Genomic DNA, 14,567 nt, shown 5'->3' with positions numbered 1-14,567 from the left:
CCTGCTACCGGAGAGACCTTTGTCTCTTTGTTTCTGGCATGAGAGAGACAACAGGGAAGAGGAAGACATGGGGATGTAGGGGCCAGCTGTGGGCTGGCTGAATGACTAAGCCTCGCGACCGCAGGGGCCCATATGGCATACGTGTAAACGTATATTTTTTTCTGCTAGCAGGCTTTCATCCTGCTAGCAGCCAGAGAGGGGAACAGGATGAGGCTGCTCTGCTCGTGCTGTTTGTTTTTGCGTCAGTGCTCTCTGTCTGTGTTGACCTGCGTGGCTGCTTATGTGCACCTATTCTTTTTCTCCCATATGTATCTGTATCTGTCCCTATTGTACGTACACGCTCAGTCTCACTACCGGCTGGAGCTGGGGACCTGGAGGGGCAGCAGCCTTGCCTCTGCTGGGCTGTGCAATTGAGCAGCTGCTGCCGCCACCCACTGCCGTTCACAGAACTCCTCCTGTTGATCGGCTTAGGAAGCCAAATCTCCTGGTCACCGTGGCTCCAGTACAAATTCTCCTCTCTCTTTGGGACCCAGAGAGAGGATTCACTTCCATAGGTAGGACAGGGTCACACCGCCAGGAGATGCGCACCATTGCCGTGTGGGGAGCGGGCACTGTGTGGTTGGGAAAGCGTAGGCAGATGGTGTTTCCTGAAGCAAACAGAAGCGGGGGCACAGGGGCCAGGAAGCGGGAACGGGTGGAGCAAAGGTGCGATCCATGGGGGCATGTGGTCTGCAGCAGAACATGAAGGCAATGCACTATGCAATGCGCTTCTGGTAGGCGCCTCCTGTGCAGCAGCAGCCCTGCCCCTTCCTGCCTCTTCTGCAGCATGGGCAGGTGTGCCCTGACAGGGACCACCGAGGCGTGGGCTTCCCAGGAAGGCTGCTACATCAGGTGAGCCTGGGGTCAGCTCTGAGTTGAGGGGAGTTGTTCTTCCTCAAAGTGGCACTGGGGCCCCCAGTCGTTTCGCCGCTGGCAACAGCTCCACACGCTTGGTCAACCTTGTGCAGTTCAGACTCCTGGCACAAGCTCCCGTTACCCTCCCGGGCAAGACTTTCAACCGTGGAAACAAATACCCATCATACCCCTAGAGCTGGTTCCCTGTGCCCAGTCCCCTCCAGGGCTTTGGCTGTGTGCAACAGGATTGTGTAGCCGCCTTGTCTCTGAGGTGGATGCAGCCTATGTTGCAGGAGTTGCGTAAGGCTCTATCCTGGCATAGCAACGTCTTCTGACCCTGCTAACACAAACATCTGCAGGCTAGAGACAGAAAGAGAGAAAAAGGGAGACACGCACACACGCACAGCACGGAGGCTTTTCCATTGGTCTAATATTGTATTTTCTCTTGTATAGGAAATCAGTATTTGTTCAGTAAAACCAGTGCAACCAGAGGACATTCTCTGTGAGCCCCAAGAAAAAGCAGACACCTCTGACCAAGGAGACAAAGGAAATTGCAGCTCTGAACATTTGTCTTCCATTCCCGTTTCTTCTTTCTGGAGAACTCAACCTCTTTTCACATGGTGGCTGCCAGACCCACTCAGAGAGAAGAGCACACAAGAGCACAGGACCTGCTTTGATGACCCTGAGCCTTCATGTGTTCCCTGAGCCTTCATGTGTCCCCTGAGCCAATACATGCACTGGGGATGCTGGACACGGGATAATATCACTTCCACTCACATCGTCCCACCCAGCAGAGTGAAAATGCAGGATTCAGGGCCCTCCTCCCCTCCCGACACAGCCCTCAGCTGTTTCCAGCTCACTGCTCATCTCCCAGTTGAACTCAGGATGAGGGTCGCGCCGTCAGATTTAATGCTGCAACTTCACAAATCCGATAATGACTCACGCATCGGGAATCATTCCAGTTACGTGTATCTGAACTCACATGGATTACAGTGCAGTTCTCAACGTCCACTTTAGTAGGTTCCCCTTTCCGCCAGAACCTGAGACAGAGACAGGCACGTTACTCCCCAGCGTACACTGTAGAGCACTGCTGGAACAGACCACAGCAGAACGCAAGGCTTGGAGGGGAGAGACAAAAATTCCAGAGGCAGATTCACGGACAAAAGCAGTACTCTTCCTCCCGCTCTGCTATCCCACTGGCACCAGTCCGATGTGGAAAGCTGCCTTCTTGCTACAGCCAGCACAACAGGGCCCTGCTCAGTCCCAGTCAGGGGAGCGGCTCACCACCACTCACCCCACGCACCTCACACCCCCAAGACACATGTGTCTGCCTCCAGGGCAAGTTTGTCCTCCCTGAGGAGACACAGCAAGGACAGCCTTGGTGATCTCTCCCATCTCTTCCACAGCACCCCAGCGCTTGCCAGGCCTGTGCATATACGTGCATCTATACATGGTGAGGGCCATATGGAGGTGAGGCAAGGCTGGTCCTCTCTGAAGGGTTCTTCCTGATGGCGAGAGGCAGCTTCATCTGTGCCTACAGCACTGATGGCCACGTCACCGGTAGTTAACTAACAACCACTAACCAGTACGGACAGGGCGATGTGAACCTGGTGTCCCCACACAGCCCTCTCCTGCTCCGTCTGTGTCCTCTCACAGGGAGTTGTCTCACCCCTCTCTCACGCACCAATAGACACCCACACATCTCTCCTACTCCCTTGCACTGTCAGGAGCGGCACCAAACACTCTCCATCCAGGGGTACTCACGCTGCCTCCTCATTCAATGGAGTCTGGTCCACCCACTGCCACTTGCCCACCTCCTGTGCATACAGACCGATGTAGTAATTCGTTCCTTTTGGAAACTGTTGTAGCTCGGTAGTGAGGAAAGCCTGGAAATCAGGGAGAGTGCAATGTCCATTAGGTGCAGGACTGAGCAGAGGGAGGTGGCAGGAGTTCCTGTGGGGTGGGACTGGTGGCAGAGGGGAGCCGGTGCCGAAGGGGTGCAGAAAGGACATCCCCCCTCCCCTGCAGGAGCAAGGAGGGGATCTGGGTCCCCTCCAGGGCCTGTCACTGTGTGTCTGGCTGCCCTTCCCCTCCCTCCACCCTGCACCTACCTGCTCTGCTTTGCTGTCGATCACCACCAGCTGGGAGCCCATCCCAGTGCAGTTCTGCACACTCTCAGCCCAGGACATTTTATCAGTCGACAGATAATAGCAGCTTTTTTGAAAGCGTTTCCAGCCATTTGGGCAGCAGATCCAGCCTTGCTCTGTGTAGGGAGAGACTGCAGATGTGAATGCCAATAACGAGAGAGATGGTGACTGTGAGAATCCCTGCTCTCCAGCAATGATGGTCAACCATTCTCCCCAGGTCACTTGTGCAGGGTAGCAACCACTCTTATAGTTAGCTTCCTGCCCCAACAAGGACGGAGAAGTTAGATGTTGCTGGAGATCAGGCTTAGTAACTCCCACACACTGTTTCAGGGGCTGCTGACCAGTTATAGTCATGCATCTCGTAACATGATCTCAGGTCTTGGCTTGACAAAATTATTTTGGTGATCTGGTTTGATTTCTTGTAAGCTCTCCTTTAGGCCTTTAGCCCTGGGGAACAGGGACTATTGCTTCTTTCCCTGACTAGAGCTGCAGTTTTATTATTTCTCCCCTGTTAACCTTCCCTGTGACCCTGTAGACTGTCCCTTTTGTTTTACCGGTGTTCACAGCCGCCCTGTCCTCCAGGACAGCTTAACATGGCCCTCTCAGACCTTGGCCCTTGAGACCTAAGCTCTTAGCAGGAAATGCTTTGTCTTCCCACCTCTCTCCTCTGGAGTCCGCCTCTCCAGAGTCTGGTCCCGCTGCTGCTTGCTGTCAGAGCAGAGCACAGCATTCATTGTCCCCGTCCCAAAGATCTCCTGCACGCCTGCCAGCACTACTGACCTTTGCCTTGTAGCACCTCCAAGATGCACTGAAGCTCTGAGAATTTCTGCTGCAGGGCTGTGGGCTGGTCACCACTATGGAAGAAGGGAGCGACTAGAAAGGGAGAGGAAAGGCGGCAGGATTACCCCTTCCTCACAGGTCCCCACACACCATCTCTGGGCTTCACTCGTTTCCCCATTTCCCCACCAAGCACTGTCGCAGCATCGCCTCTCCTTGGGCTATCTCTTTCCGTTTCGTAAGTGGTAACTGCCACCCTCTCAGTAAAGGGAACAGTCGTTTCTGCTCCCAGCACCCCACAGCTGCCCACAAGGACTCCTCTGCCCACTGACTGACAAGATCTAGCCAGGATGACCTCCCCACCAAAGCTAGAGAAGCCTGCAATCCACTCAAGGAGTGCTTGGAGGCTGGAGCCAGCCTGTGGTTTGTCAGCAGAGTCTCCCCCAGCACTGAGCAGCTGACCTCAGGCCCCCTCGGGTGCTCTGGACCTGAAGGTGTGCAGTTAGTGTATCCCTGCTCCATGACTCTGAGAAAACTAGCCCAAATAAGGGGTATGGCTGCCATTCACAGGCAGAAAGAGACCATCTTCCATGTCAGAGAGCAGAAGGACCACTGGGAGGACATCACACTGAGGACATGTCAGAAAGGGTGCTATTGATTCCACCCAACCACCTCTGCTGAATATAAGTTCTGTTTGTGTGGTATGCAGGTAGAGAATTGTTCCACGGTTCCAAAAAGGCCATGCAAGATGGGAGTGTGCACTCTGGGAACACTGAAAAGGTCTCAGAGTAAACAGTGGAAGATCTGGGGGATGTATGCAGACATATACTAAGTCAGGACAGAAAAGCCTGAGATCTTACAGAAAGCCCGAGCAACCCGGAAATTCTGAGGATGGCCATGCCATTCTAAGAAAGAGGATGTGTACAACAGAAACATCTGGCATAATGCTGTGGTAGTCCTAGCTCCTGCATACCAGTTGGCCAAAATATCTGGTTTGGCTGGCCTGCAAGAGAGAAGTTTGTGCCATGTTGCAACTTTACCCCTAAATCTCCAATGTTTAAGTAATCAGGAAAGATTTTTCTCCTAAACGTATCATTCAAATATTCAACATTTCGGTTTTCTGAGCCCAAATGTTGGCGCTTGCATCCTTTCCCACAAAACAGTTTCTGAGTAAAAGCTCCCTTCTGTTTGGAAGACATTCCCCTCTAAGCTCTGATTTCTCTGCCTTTCTCCCAGCACTTCCCCCAGCAGCCTGCACATACTCACCAAGGAGAACAGCAACAAGGGCAATGCAAACCAACAGCAGTAGCACTGAGATCAGCCATGGGAGCCAAGGAGGATATTTCTGGGGATGGTGCTCATGCTTCTTCGTCTCAGGAGGTACTAAAAGTGAAGGAAAACACCAAACTCAACAGCACAGTCAACTATGCTTCAGTCAGCCCACATATCAAGGATGTACAACTCAAGGGAGATCTGATAAAAAAAAAAGTGCAATTTCAGTTCTGATGTGGAAATTGCACGTTCTGGGGGAGAGCAGGGGACCTCTGTGGTTTCTGGAGAAAGTCAGATTCAGTGACACTTCATAGCCCCAGCCCTGTTGGTGAGCTAGCAATGCTAATTGCTGGTGTTCGGGGGTGAGGCCTTCATATGGCCTCAAAATCTGGAGTGAAACCACTTCTTTCCAGATTGAGTCCAGAGCTGCCAAATACCACGTTGCTCTGTCCATGATACTTGAGACATTCACATGAAGATTTCATGTTGACTTCTCCCCAGAAAACTTCTGTTTCCTGCTTCAGTTCCGTCTTAGCTTTTTGGACTTTCTGTGTAGAAGGTTGCTATAAGCTGAATGAGGGCAGGAGACAAAAAATGTGCAAAGCGATGATGGCACAGAATCACTGGAAGAGAAAATAATTTTTTTTTCCCTTCCATCTCTGCTTTCCAAGACAGGGTTCAGAGCTTTGATGTAGTAAAACTAAGCTGTGCTAGGCTAAATGCCTGGGGAGAACAGAGGGCTGCATCCAGCAGTCCGAGTAAAGTATGCCACGCAAATTCAGCCTTGCCAGGAGCCTGAGTTTTAGACTAGATGGACACTGCCAGTACTGAGGAGGTTTGGGAGCAGGCAGGAGAATGGGTCACAGGGAAGGAGAAGCAAAGACTTGTTAGGAGGCTGTTCTAGGTTGTGACAGGTACACAAGCCACGGCAAATGGGAAAGTAAAGAGACAGCGGCGCTCACTGCAGGAGTAAAGAAGTTTTAAGAGAGACTGATATTAATGATAAGTGTTAGAGAGACCTCATTCATTGTTCAACATGAGACTCCCAAGTCTGCCAGCAGCCACGTGTGCCTGCCAGACATGACTAGTGAGCAAGATTTCCAGAAACCTGGGGAAGCTCTCTGAGTACTTCCCAAAAGCTTGGGGGAGGCTGTTACAGCAGGGAAAAAGGCATCATCTTTCATTATCAGAAGAGAAAATGTTCATAGACAGACAAGATCAGATTTCCCTACCTATATCATGTTTTTCTAGCCAGAACTTTTGTCTGTGAAAGCAAGGATCTGGATCGTGATCTGGAGTCCAGGCACCTATTTTACACAATAGATCTGACCTGTCTAAATGATTTTTTGGTGTGCTGCATGTCCACAGATTGACTATTCAACCTGTGCCCAACCAGATCTGTGCATTCTACACTCACACCCAGGTGACACAGAGAGCACTGCCGCTATGCATGCACTTCACCCACACAACTGAAGTGTAGTAGATTTTGTGCATACTCAGTGGGTTAACCTCCCTGCAAAATGCTTCCTGCAGTTGGTCTGCATGCTTGCAACCTGGCCAGCATGCAGACATGCATGCTGATCACAACACAACAGACCTGCAGCATCCATTGGTTATTCAGCACATAATCCAACATCTCCTAGGCACATGCAACAGGTGCTGTGCAGCACAGATGCCTGTGTTTCTGCCTGGGAAATCCTCGTTGAAAATGCAGGAACCCTAACTGCACTGTGGCGTGAAACTCATCCCAATAGTCTTTGCCACCTCCTGCCACGGATTATGTGTTGTTTGATTAACTGCTCCCTTCTCCTCTCTATCTTCCAATGACTGCCAATTTTGTTGTCTCTAAAGCCCAACTAGAAGAGGCTACAGAATGGCAAAATCCAGGTGAGCTTGGGCATTACCAGCATGGAGTCTGGATGGCCAAAGTAACCACTCAGAAGGACAACAGAGCAGCCAGAATCCCTAAAGCTCACACCCAAACCTATAGCATGAGCATACCATCAGCAACTCAAGCAAACACGGCTGGACCAAGTGTCTTTGGAATAGGTCATTGGGAACACCATGGGGAACTTCCACCACCCCCACCTCACCATGATGGATGGAAATGCTGTTGTAACCAGAACCAGCTGATCTCGGTGCATCAAAAAACAATGAGCTTTCAAGTCAGTCAGTCTGTACGCTCTTTATTTCCATGACTCATGCCCCAGAGCAGGCAAGGAATAACCTGCTCTGTTTGGAATTGTAAAACTGAGGCAAAGTGGTAAATAGGCAATGTAATTGCCTATTGCTTAGCAGCAATAATAATTATTTATTTATTAATTCATTCATTTACTTTCAGCCCTCTGGAACCTGCTGTTGTGTAGGGTCCTGTATCTAAGGGTGGAAGCAATGAGCCATACATGAAACATCTCTGTGTGGCATAATGACTACAGAATACATACTGATCAGAACATGTCTTAAATTTGCACAAAGCCTAGTAAAGGCACCATTTTACAACCGTGATTTTTAATAGCAATAAAAATTCATTTGTTTGGTGTGTTCAATATTTTTCAGGAGTGATAGACAACAATCACAGAATTGGATCTTCCTCCAGATTGTAGATAATTATTCCTCTGTGTACTTTAGGGTGTTTTCTTTAAGCCCATTCTTCCTTTTAACTTTTGGATCTCTCTTCTCCAAAGACCATTTCTTAATCAACCAAGGACAGTGGGGCTATAAGCTTCTGCAGCCAGTGCCACCACTCATGAAGCTGCAGAAGGCAACTGACTGCTTTACTGTGAGGAGGCATGTTGGTTCTCTGCTCCTGCTCTCTCCATAAGCAGGAATCTGTAGCCTCACTCTCTCAGAGACAAGAGCAGTAGCAGCCAGGGCTCGGGCTTGTTTGCAGCCATTTGCTGCCCTGGGAGCCCCTCCGCCTTTGTGACAGATCAGATTGTTTGTAATAAACCATAATCTCCATTGTTGGTACTCAGTATTTGTCGAAAAATTACTCTCTCATCCAAGAGTAGATAAAATAGAGAGAGGCAGCTACTGCCTGCATTGTACCAAGGCTAAGCACCCATCCTAGACCCTCTGCCATTCACCACTGTTGGTGTTGCAACCAGGGGACTAAGGGAGCCCAAATACGTTCCTTATTGAATGCTCACTTGAAACCTGTTTGTGCTCCCAGTAGTCATCTTTTTCATATTGCAACTCCAACCACCTAAAGATTCCCACCTCTCCTCTTGCAGATATTCCTCGACCCTCTTAATTCAAACCTCCTCCAGTCTCCTGCTCATGTAGTAGTATACAACTCCTTTTTGTCACCAATTTGTCAAGCCTAGGTAGGAACCAGAGACACAGACGGAAAAGTCTCCATTCCCTGTTCTTCAGCACCCCTCCCTCCAAGTCCCCTTCCCCTGAATAGCCCACCCATTCCTTACCTTCCACCACTGCAGCCGGTGGTGCGTTCTTGAACTTCACTTCAGCGTAGGTGATTTCTGATGCCATTTAATCACGGTATGATCACTGATCCGTGTCCTTAGTTTTGCTATGTAAAAGGTGGACCTTTTTGGTCCCTGGCTCCAGTGGGAGACACCAATAAGTCACTGAGCCTTCCCCATCTGTGCATTCACTCTCTGCCAAAGAAGGCTGTGCTGAACACTGGAAGCACTGGCGATAACCAGACAATTCCTGGGAGCTCAGAAATGCTCTGAACAGATCTTCAGTTTCTTAGCCCAGGAAATCAGCCCCAGCACTATGGAAACTTCTGAGAGAGAAAAGAAAAATGAGAACCTAACAACTGAAAAGGAAGTTGCACCCCTCTTTCCCCATATCAGATTCTTAGCTGATAGGTTTCTTTTTTAAGATTTCTTGTTTTTTTTTTTCTTTTTTCACCCTTCTTTTTTATCTCTCCTTCACTTATCTCCCAGCCTTTCTCTATCTGTTAGTAATTCTGCCATTGCTTTTAGGTTTGCAGCTATCATGGGTCTTAGCCCAGTTTAACCTGCAACACAGCCCAATACAAAAAGCATTCTCCCTTCGTTTGTCTCTTGTGGTTAAGCTGCATTTGCTACACCAAATATTGCATGCTATGTCTTCCCTATGCTGGGAAGTCAGCCCCAGTTGGCAGCTAGCACTAGAACAAATCTCAAACAAGGAACTGTTCCTGTAGAAGTGAGACTGGGGAGTTGCAGCCTTAGGCAAAGGAAAAGAAATAATCAGAAGATTGATATATCCAAGGACAAACAGAGAAGGATGAGGACAGGGTTGGGTAGGAGAACAAGCAAAGTGGAATAAAAAAAAGGGTGTTGATGTTACTGCGAAGAGCAAACAGAGAGCCCTCTCTATCACAACCTGATTTACAGCCTGTGGAAGTTCAAATGAGTGCTTGCTCCAGGGAGTCAGGCTCCATTTCTGAGGCTGAAAAGGGCTGGTTTGTATTTTTTGCCCCAACACTGTCATTTATTTCCCTTTTCTGTTTTTTGATAAAGGCCTCTGATATTACCTTGGGGAAAACCTCGGATTACTGTTTAGTCTGATTTCAAGCTGGGGCAGTTGTTGAAAGGAGACAATTAAGGGAAATGGCTGCTGAGATACATGGTGAATCAGAAAGACTTCTGAGAAGAAATGCGAATGGGTCAGGATACCCTGGAAAAAAAGGATGAGAAGGGTTCAGTCAGCAGATAGGATTCAGGAATCATAGAATAGTTTGGGTTGGAATGGACCTTCTTCTAGTCCAGCCCCCCTGCCATGGGCAGGGACACCTCCCACTAGATCAGGTTGCTCAAAGCCCCATCCAATCTGGCCTTGAACACTTTCAAGGATAAGGCATCCACAACTTCTCTAGGCAACCCGTTCTAGTGTCTCACCACCCTCATCGTAAAGAATTTCTTCTTTATCTGTAATCTAGATGTAGCTTCTTTCAGTTTAGAATCTTTGACCCCTGTCCTGTGCTGGTAAAAAGTCCCTATCCATCTTTCTTAGCCCCCGCTAAGTATTGAAAAGCCACAATAAGAAGGTCTCCAAAACAACCAGAACGAAGGTGGATGAAGCTTTGCTTAGTTAGTTTGGCTAGCCGGAATCTCCTCAAGGCAGACCAGAATGAGACACCAGCAGGACATATCCAGGGAACTAGCATGGAGGGTACACAGGGCAGGGTTGGAGCTGAGATAGGGCGGTGCAAGGAAGAACACACATCAAACAGCAGAGGAAAACAATGTGGCAAGAGGGGGATGTAGCAGACATCTGACCACAGATTATGAAGAACTGTCCCTAAACAGAATGGGGCATATGTAGTTGGATTTCTTTACCAGGGAGCCTCATGTCCCATGTGCACTGAGCTGACTTCACTTCTCCTTTTCGTATTGTGTGCAAAGAGGATGACTTTTATAAAAGAAGAGCAGCTGCAGGACAGAAGCCTCATCCCTTAAGAAGATGCATGCTGCCTGCTTTTCTTTCCAACATCCTTCCAGCACTTTCCTTTGTCTTCAGGCTTGGCCCTCTCAGTGGAATTAAGCCTCCCTAAGTGTTTGCTGAAACCTAGTTATGCCCTCAAATTTCGTGCTGAGATTTCGGTCAGAGTAATCCTCTGTGTGCTCCCCGCCTGCCCCTGCCCAAGCAAGCCACAACAGACTCACCATCTTATGGGGAAAAGGCTTACTTCCTAGCAGGGTTTCAAACTTTCCACCGTGAAGAAATGGGAAATACAATCAGCAGACAGAGAAGGAAGTCAGTGTAGCTTTATGAACTTTTTGCCGTTGAAACACATCTCCAAACATAGCTGAGGCATTTCAAATGCAAATTCAGGACCCAACTGCTGATTTTATTAGAATATGCTAGATTGCACTCAAACATCAGGAGGCAGCTCAATTCTTCCATCCCAGCCATCAGAGTTGTTGCTTGCTGTCAAAATTCAACCCTGAACCATACTTACACAGGATAAAATGCTGGGCTCTTGTGCAAGAACGGTGAGATGATACTCCTGAGGGTAAAATTTGTGCTTTGAATTTCCTATGCACTGCTGGCATCTAAGTGGGTGGGAGATAGGGAGAACTGAACCCAGCTGTTAGTTGCACAGCTGAAAACGGAAAGAAAAAAAAAATCTTGCTTAAACCCCCACCCAAAACTCACACTTTATTTCCTTGCATTCCCACTGCTTTTCCTCGGTTCCTCCCTTCCCACTCCACCTGTCTTCTGAAAACCCCATGCAGAACACCCTCATACCACAGTATCTGTGTTTTCCCACAGACATCTTTCATCTCAATCCCACTCAGCACTGCCAGGTACACCCCGTGCTCCTAACTCCCACCTACCTCACAAGCCCCAGCTCCTTCCTAGGACTCAGTTTACTCACCACAACAGTCCTGCTTTCCCTGCTTGCTTGTGCTCCAGCTGCTGCCTTTAGGTGGTCGCTCTGCAAGCTGTGCCTGCTGCCTTCTGTTTGGGTCAGCTAGCCAAATGGTGACACTAATGCTCTCTCTCCCCTAACTGTCAATGAAGTTTGAGTAAGGTAGTATCTGCAAGCCTTTCATCTCACAGCCAGTTTCACGCAATTTAGCAAGCAGAGGAGACACCACCATTGCCCATGCCTTACTACTTTTGAAAAATCAAGCTGTGCCGGTTGAGTTAAAATTGAATTCATAAGCAAAGAGAAGGACTTGAATCCTAAAGCTGCGACGTCACACATTCCAAAATAGTCCCCTTTTGAAGTTGAGCACAGCTGTGGTGGAAGCTGCATGGAAGTGAGACACTTGTTACAAGCCAGCCAGAATGGATAGGGGCAGCTGAGGGAATTCAGTCATCACAGGTGGCATGGAGGTTAGACAGGGACATCCCATTGCCAGCCGAAAGGCAATACCTAGTATCTCTTTGGAAGATTTGGCAAAAGGCAAAAGGAAGCTCATGTGGCTAAAATGTTGAGCCAAAGGGATAATAAGCATGCATTCTTCAACAAGCTGACCTTGCATCCAAATGAGGAAAATTGAAATGATCATGACCTCCATTAAGTGTAAAACCACAACAAAGCAAAAGTAAAAAAGAATCTAAAAAAACAACTAGCAGAAGCCATCAGAACTAGTAATAAATGCTTTCCTACGGATACTGAAAGCAGAAACCTCTTCAAAACTGTGAGGACAACTGAAGAGCCAGTGTCCTGGTTCCGGCGGGGATAGGGTTAATTCTCCCCAGGCTCCAGCAGGGACACAGGTATTCCACGCCATGTGAGCCATGCCCAGTCTGTGGCCGGGAGCTGCCGGGGGACCACTTGGAGCAGGCTGGGGGTCCCAGGTCCGGTGGGTGAGCGGTGGTTCCATAATCGTGTTTGTACATTCCTCTGTCCGTATCGTTGTTGGTGTTTTCTTGTTCCCTTTGCTGTTCTGTTAAACTGCCTCTGTCTCAACCCACGAGTTTTGCCTTTTTCTTCCAATTCTCTCCCCAGAAAGAGTGGCTGCGTGGTTCTTTGTTACCGTCTGAGGCTGAACCACGACAGCAGGGTATAAAAGAAGCAGGCAGAGAAAAGAAAGGACATGGAAAAAAACCTAAGTTAATTATTTGTAACAGGGGAAGAAATTGGAGAAATTCCCACACAGGAACCCTGTTTTGTGGGGGACTAAACCAGAGGACCTGTCAAAAATAAAAGTGATTGTGCAAAAGGTATGGAATGAGTAGGTCTGGGCAAGATAGTCCCAGGGTTCCTGAGAAACTCAGGCGTGAAACAGTTGCTAATAGCAGTGGGTGGTCTCTTGCCTTAAACTGCCTTTTAATCAGCGAATTGCAGGGTGGCAAGGAAGACATCAAAGAGGAGGGAGGGGAGAAGTCTAGGAAGATTTAAGAAGTTAAAGGTTTGACATCTATAACGGCCAAGAATATAATTAATGGACACATGTATAAGTATGTTGTACTTGGGAAGGGTCAGTATAATTCTTGTAAGGAAATCCTGCCTCTTGTAGTTCTTTGAAGGGGTCAGTAATCATATGCATTAGAATAATCTAGCTACCTGGGAAGCTCCTCAGCAAACACTTTTAAGGAAAGTGGGCAGCCATGGGATAAGAACGCAGATCTTTTCACGGTAAGCAGATAGGAAAGGTGCTTGGAAATGAATGGTCAGTTCCCTCAGTGGAGGAAGAGCACCTACAGAACTCTACCAGTTCCATAATAGGACACGCACTAACATTTCCTTAAACAACGTGGCAAAGAGGAATAATATGACAAAAATGTGACAAAGATACAAAGTTATTCAGGGCAGTTATTCAAGAGCCAGTTGCAAAGAACTGCAAAAGGATGAGACTGAGTAGCGTTTTAGGGAAACGGGTAACAAAGCAACGCATGTTAGGAAAGTAACCATACCCTACTCAGCAAGTTCCTATTCGAATAACATTTGGAATGGGGCAAAGCACTAAAGGAAAACATCTTGTATGCTTGCCCTGTTTTTATTCTTTAGGCACTGACATCAGTATGGTCTTTCTTAGATTATTCGTCCAAAGCATCTATCAGGCGGAGGTTGGTCAGGAGACAGTGAGGTGCTAAGAGCGCAGCTTGAGGTTCTGTAGCCAGCATCATGAAGGTTGTTGCTGATGTAGCGCTCACCCTTTGAGCAGGCGTCAGCTCCCCCAGCCAGCTGGACTGCCGCCGGGGCAACCTTTGGTACAAGAGCAGTTTTCCTGGGAGAACGCCTCTACTGTTCTGCCAGTTGTGGGGTCTCCCCCTGAGCACAGACACAGGGAAGGCAGCTTGCTGAATTCTGGAAACAAAGCAGAGGGCAAGAAAGGCAGAGAGACAGAAATGAGGCGGGGGGGGGAAATGTCTCTAGCCAAACTGTATTCTCTCCGTTTACTCTCATTCATGTAACTATTTATCATCCCTCAGCCTAATTGTGGTTTTGTTCAGTTTCTTGAAAGGAGCACTGATAGCACAAGACCTCTTCCCACAAGACCTTATTCAAGCACAGCCCAAGCCCAGTCCTTTCTGCTCTGATCTTACTTGAACTCTAGCTGCCTGCTGATAGGACAGTCCTGCCATCATCTGCTCTTATGGCATCTCTACCTAGCCACAGTCTTCCAGGTCACTCAGACAAAGACAGCCTAAATCCAATACTGGCTTTTTGCCCCTGCCACCTGGGTGAGAAGAGCATCAGAAGTGAACGCATGCCACCCTTTTGGTTTTCCCTCTCCACACCACCTTGCTCCTCTCCTAGGGATTAAGGCCATGGAGGTAATAAAGGGAGACCAGAGCCCTTGCAGCCAAGGGAAGAGCATAAGACACTGAAGAATGGAGAATGGGGCCCCAAGGCCCGACACTGAGCAATTAGTAAGGGATGGCAGATATCTAATCAAAGGGATTCAGGCAGCAAGAGCTCCTTGAGAGCTCCTGAGGGATTTGGCTGATTAGAGGAGATCTAGCAACAAGTGAACACACTGTGTACCCTACTGTAAGGAACTGGCTAGGGAAGGGAAGGGCAGGATGCTGCAGTTCTTGCTGCAGGAGCTGAGTTCCCCC

The 14,567-nt window shown here is 48.6% G+C and overlaps 1 protein-coding gene across 1 annotated transcript; it reads right to left on the bottom strand.

Annotated features, from left to right (window-relative positions):
* Positions 1-1,349: 1,349 nt before the first annotated feature.
* LOC134525697 (C-type lectin domain family 4 member E-like) lies at positions 1,350-13,673 on the bottom strand. Its single transcript, XM_063356813.1, is given in 10 exon segments — positions 1,350-1,799; positions 1,802-1,934; positions 2,659-2,780; positions 3,006-3,157; positions 3,822-3,914; positions 5,085-5,201; positions 8,516-8,841; positions 9,580-9,722; positions 11,008-12,547; positions 13,659-13,673. Coding segments are annotated over 7 exon segments (726 nt in total). The 5' UTR covers positions 8,583-8,841; positions 9,580-9,722; positions 11,008-12,547; positions 13,659-13,673; the 3' UTR covers positions 1,350-1,757.
* Between the last annotated feature and the right edge of the window lie 894 nt (positions 13,674-14,567).

This window comes from Chroicocephalus ridibundus, chromosome 1 (genome assembly GCF_963924245.1).
Source record: "Chroicocephalus ridibundus chromosome 1, bChrRid1.1, whole genome shotgun sequence".
NCBI lineage: Eukaryota > Metazoa > Chordata > Aves > Charadriiformes > Laridae > Chroicocephalus > Chroicocephalus ridibundus.
The sequence above is the reverse complement of the archived record's forward strand: the minus strand, read 5'-3'. Positions and strand labels throughout refer to the sequence as shown.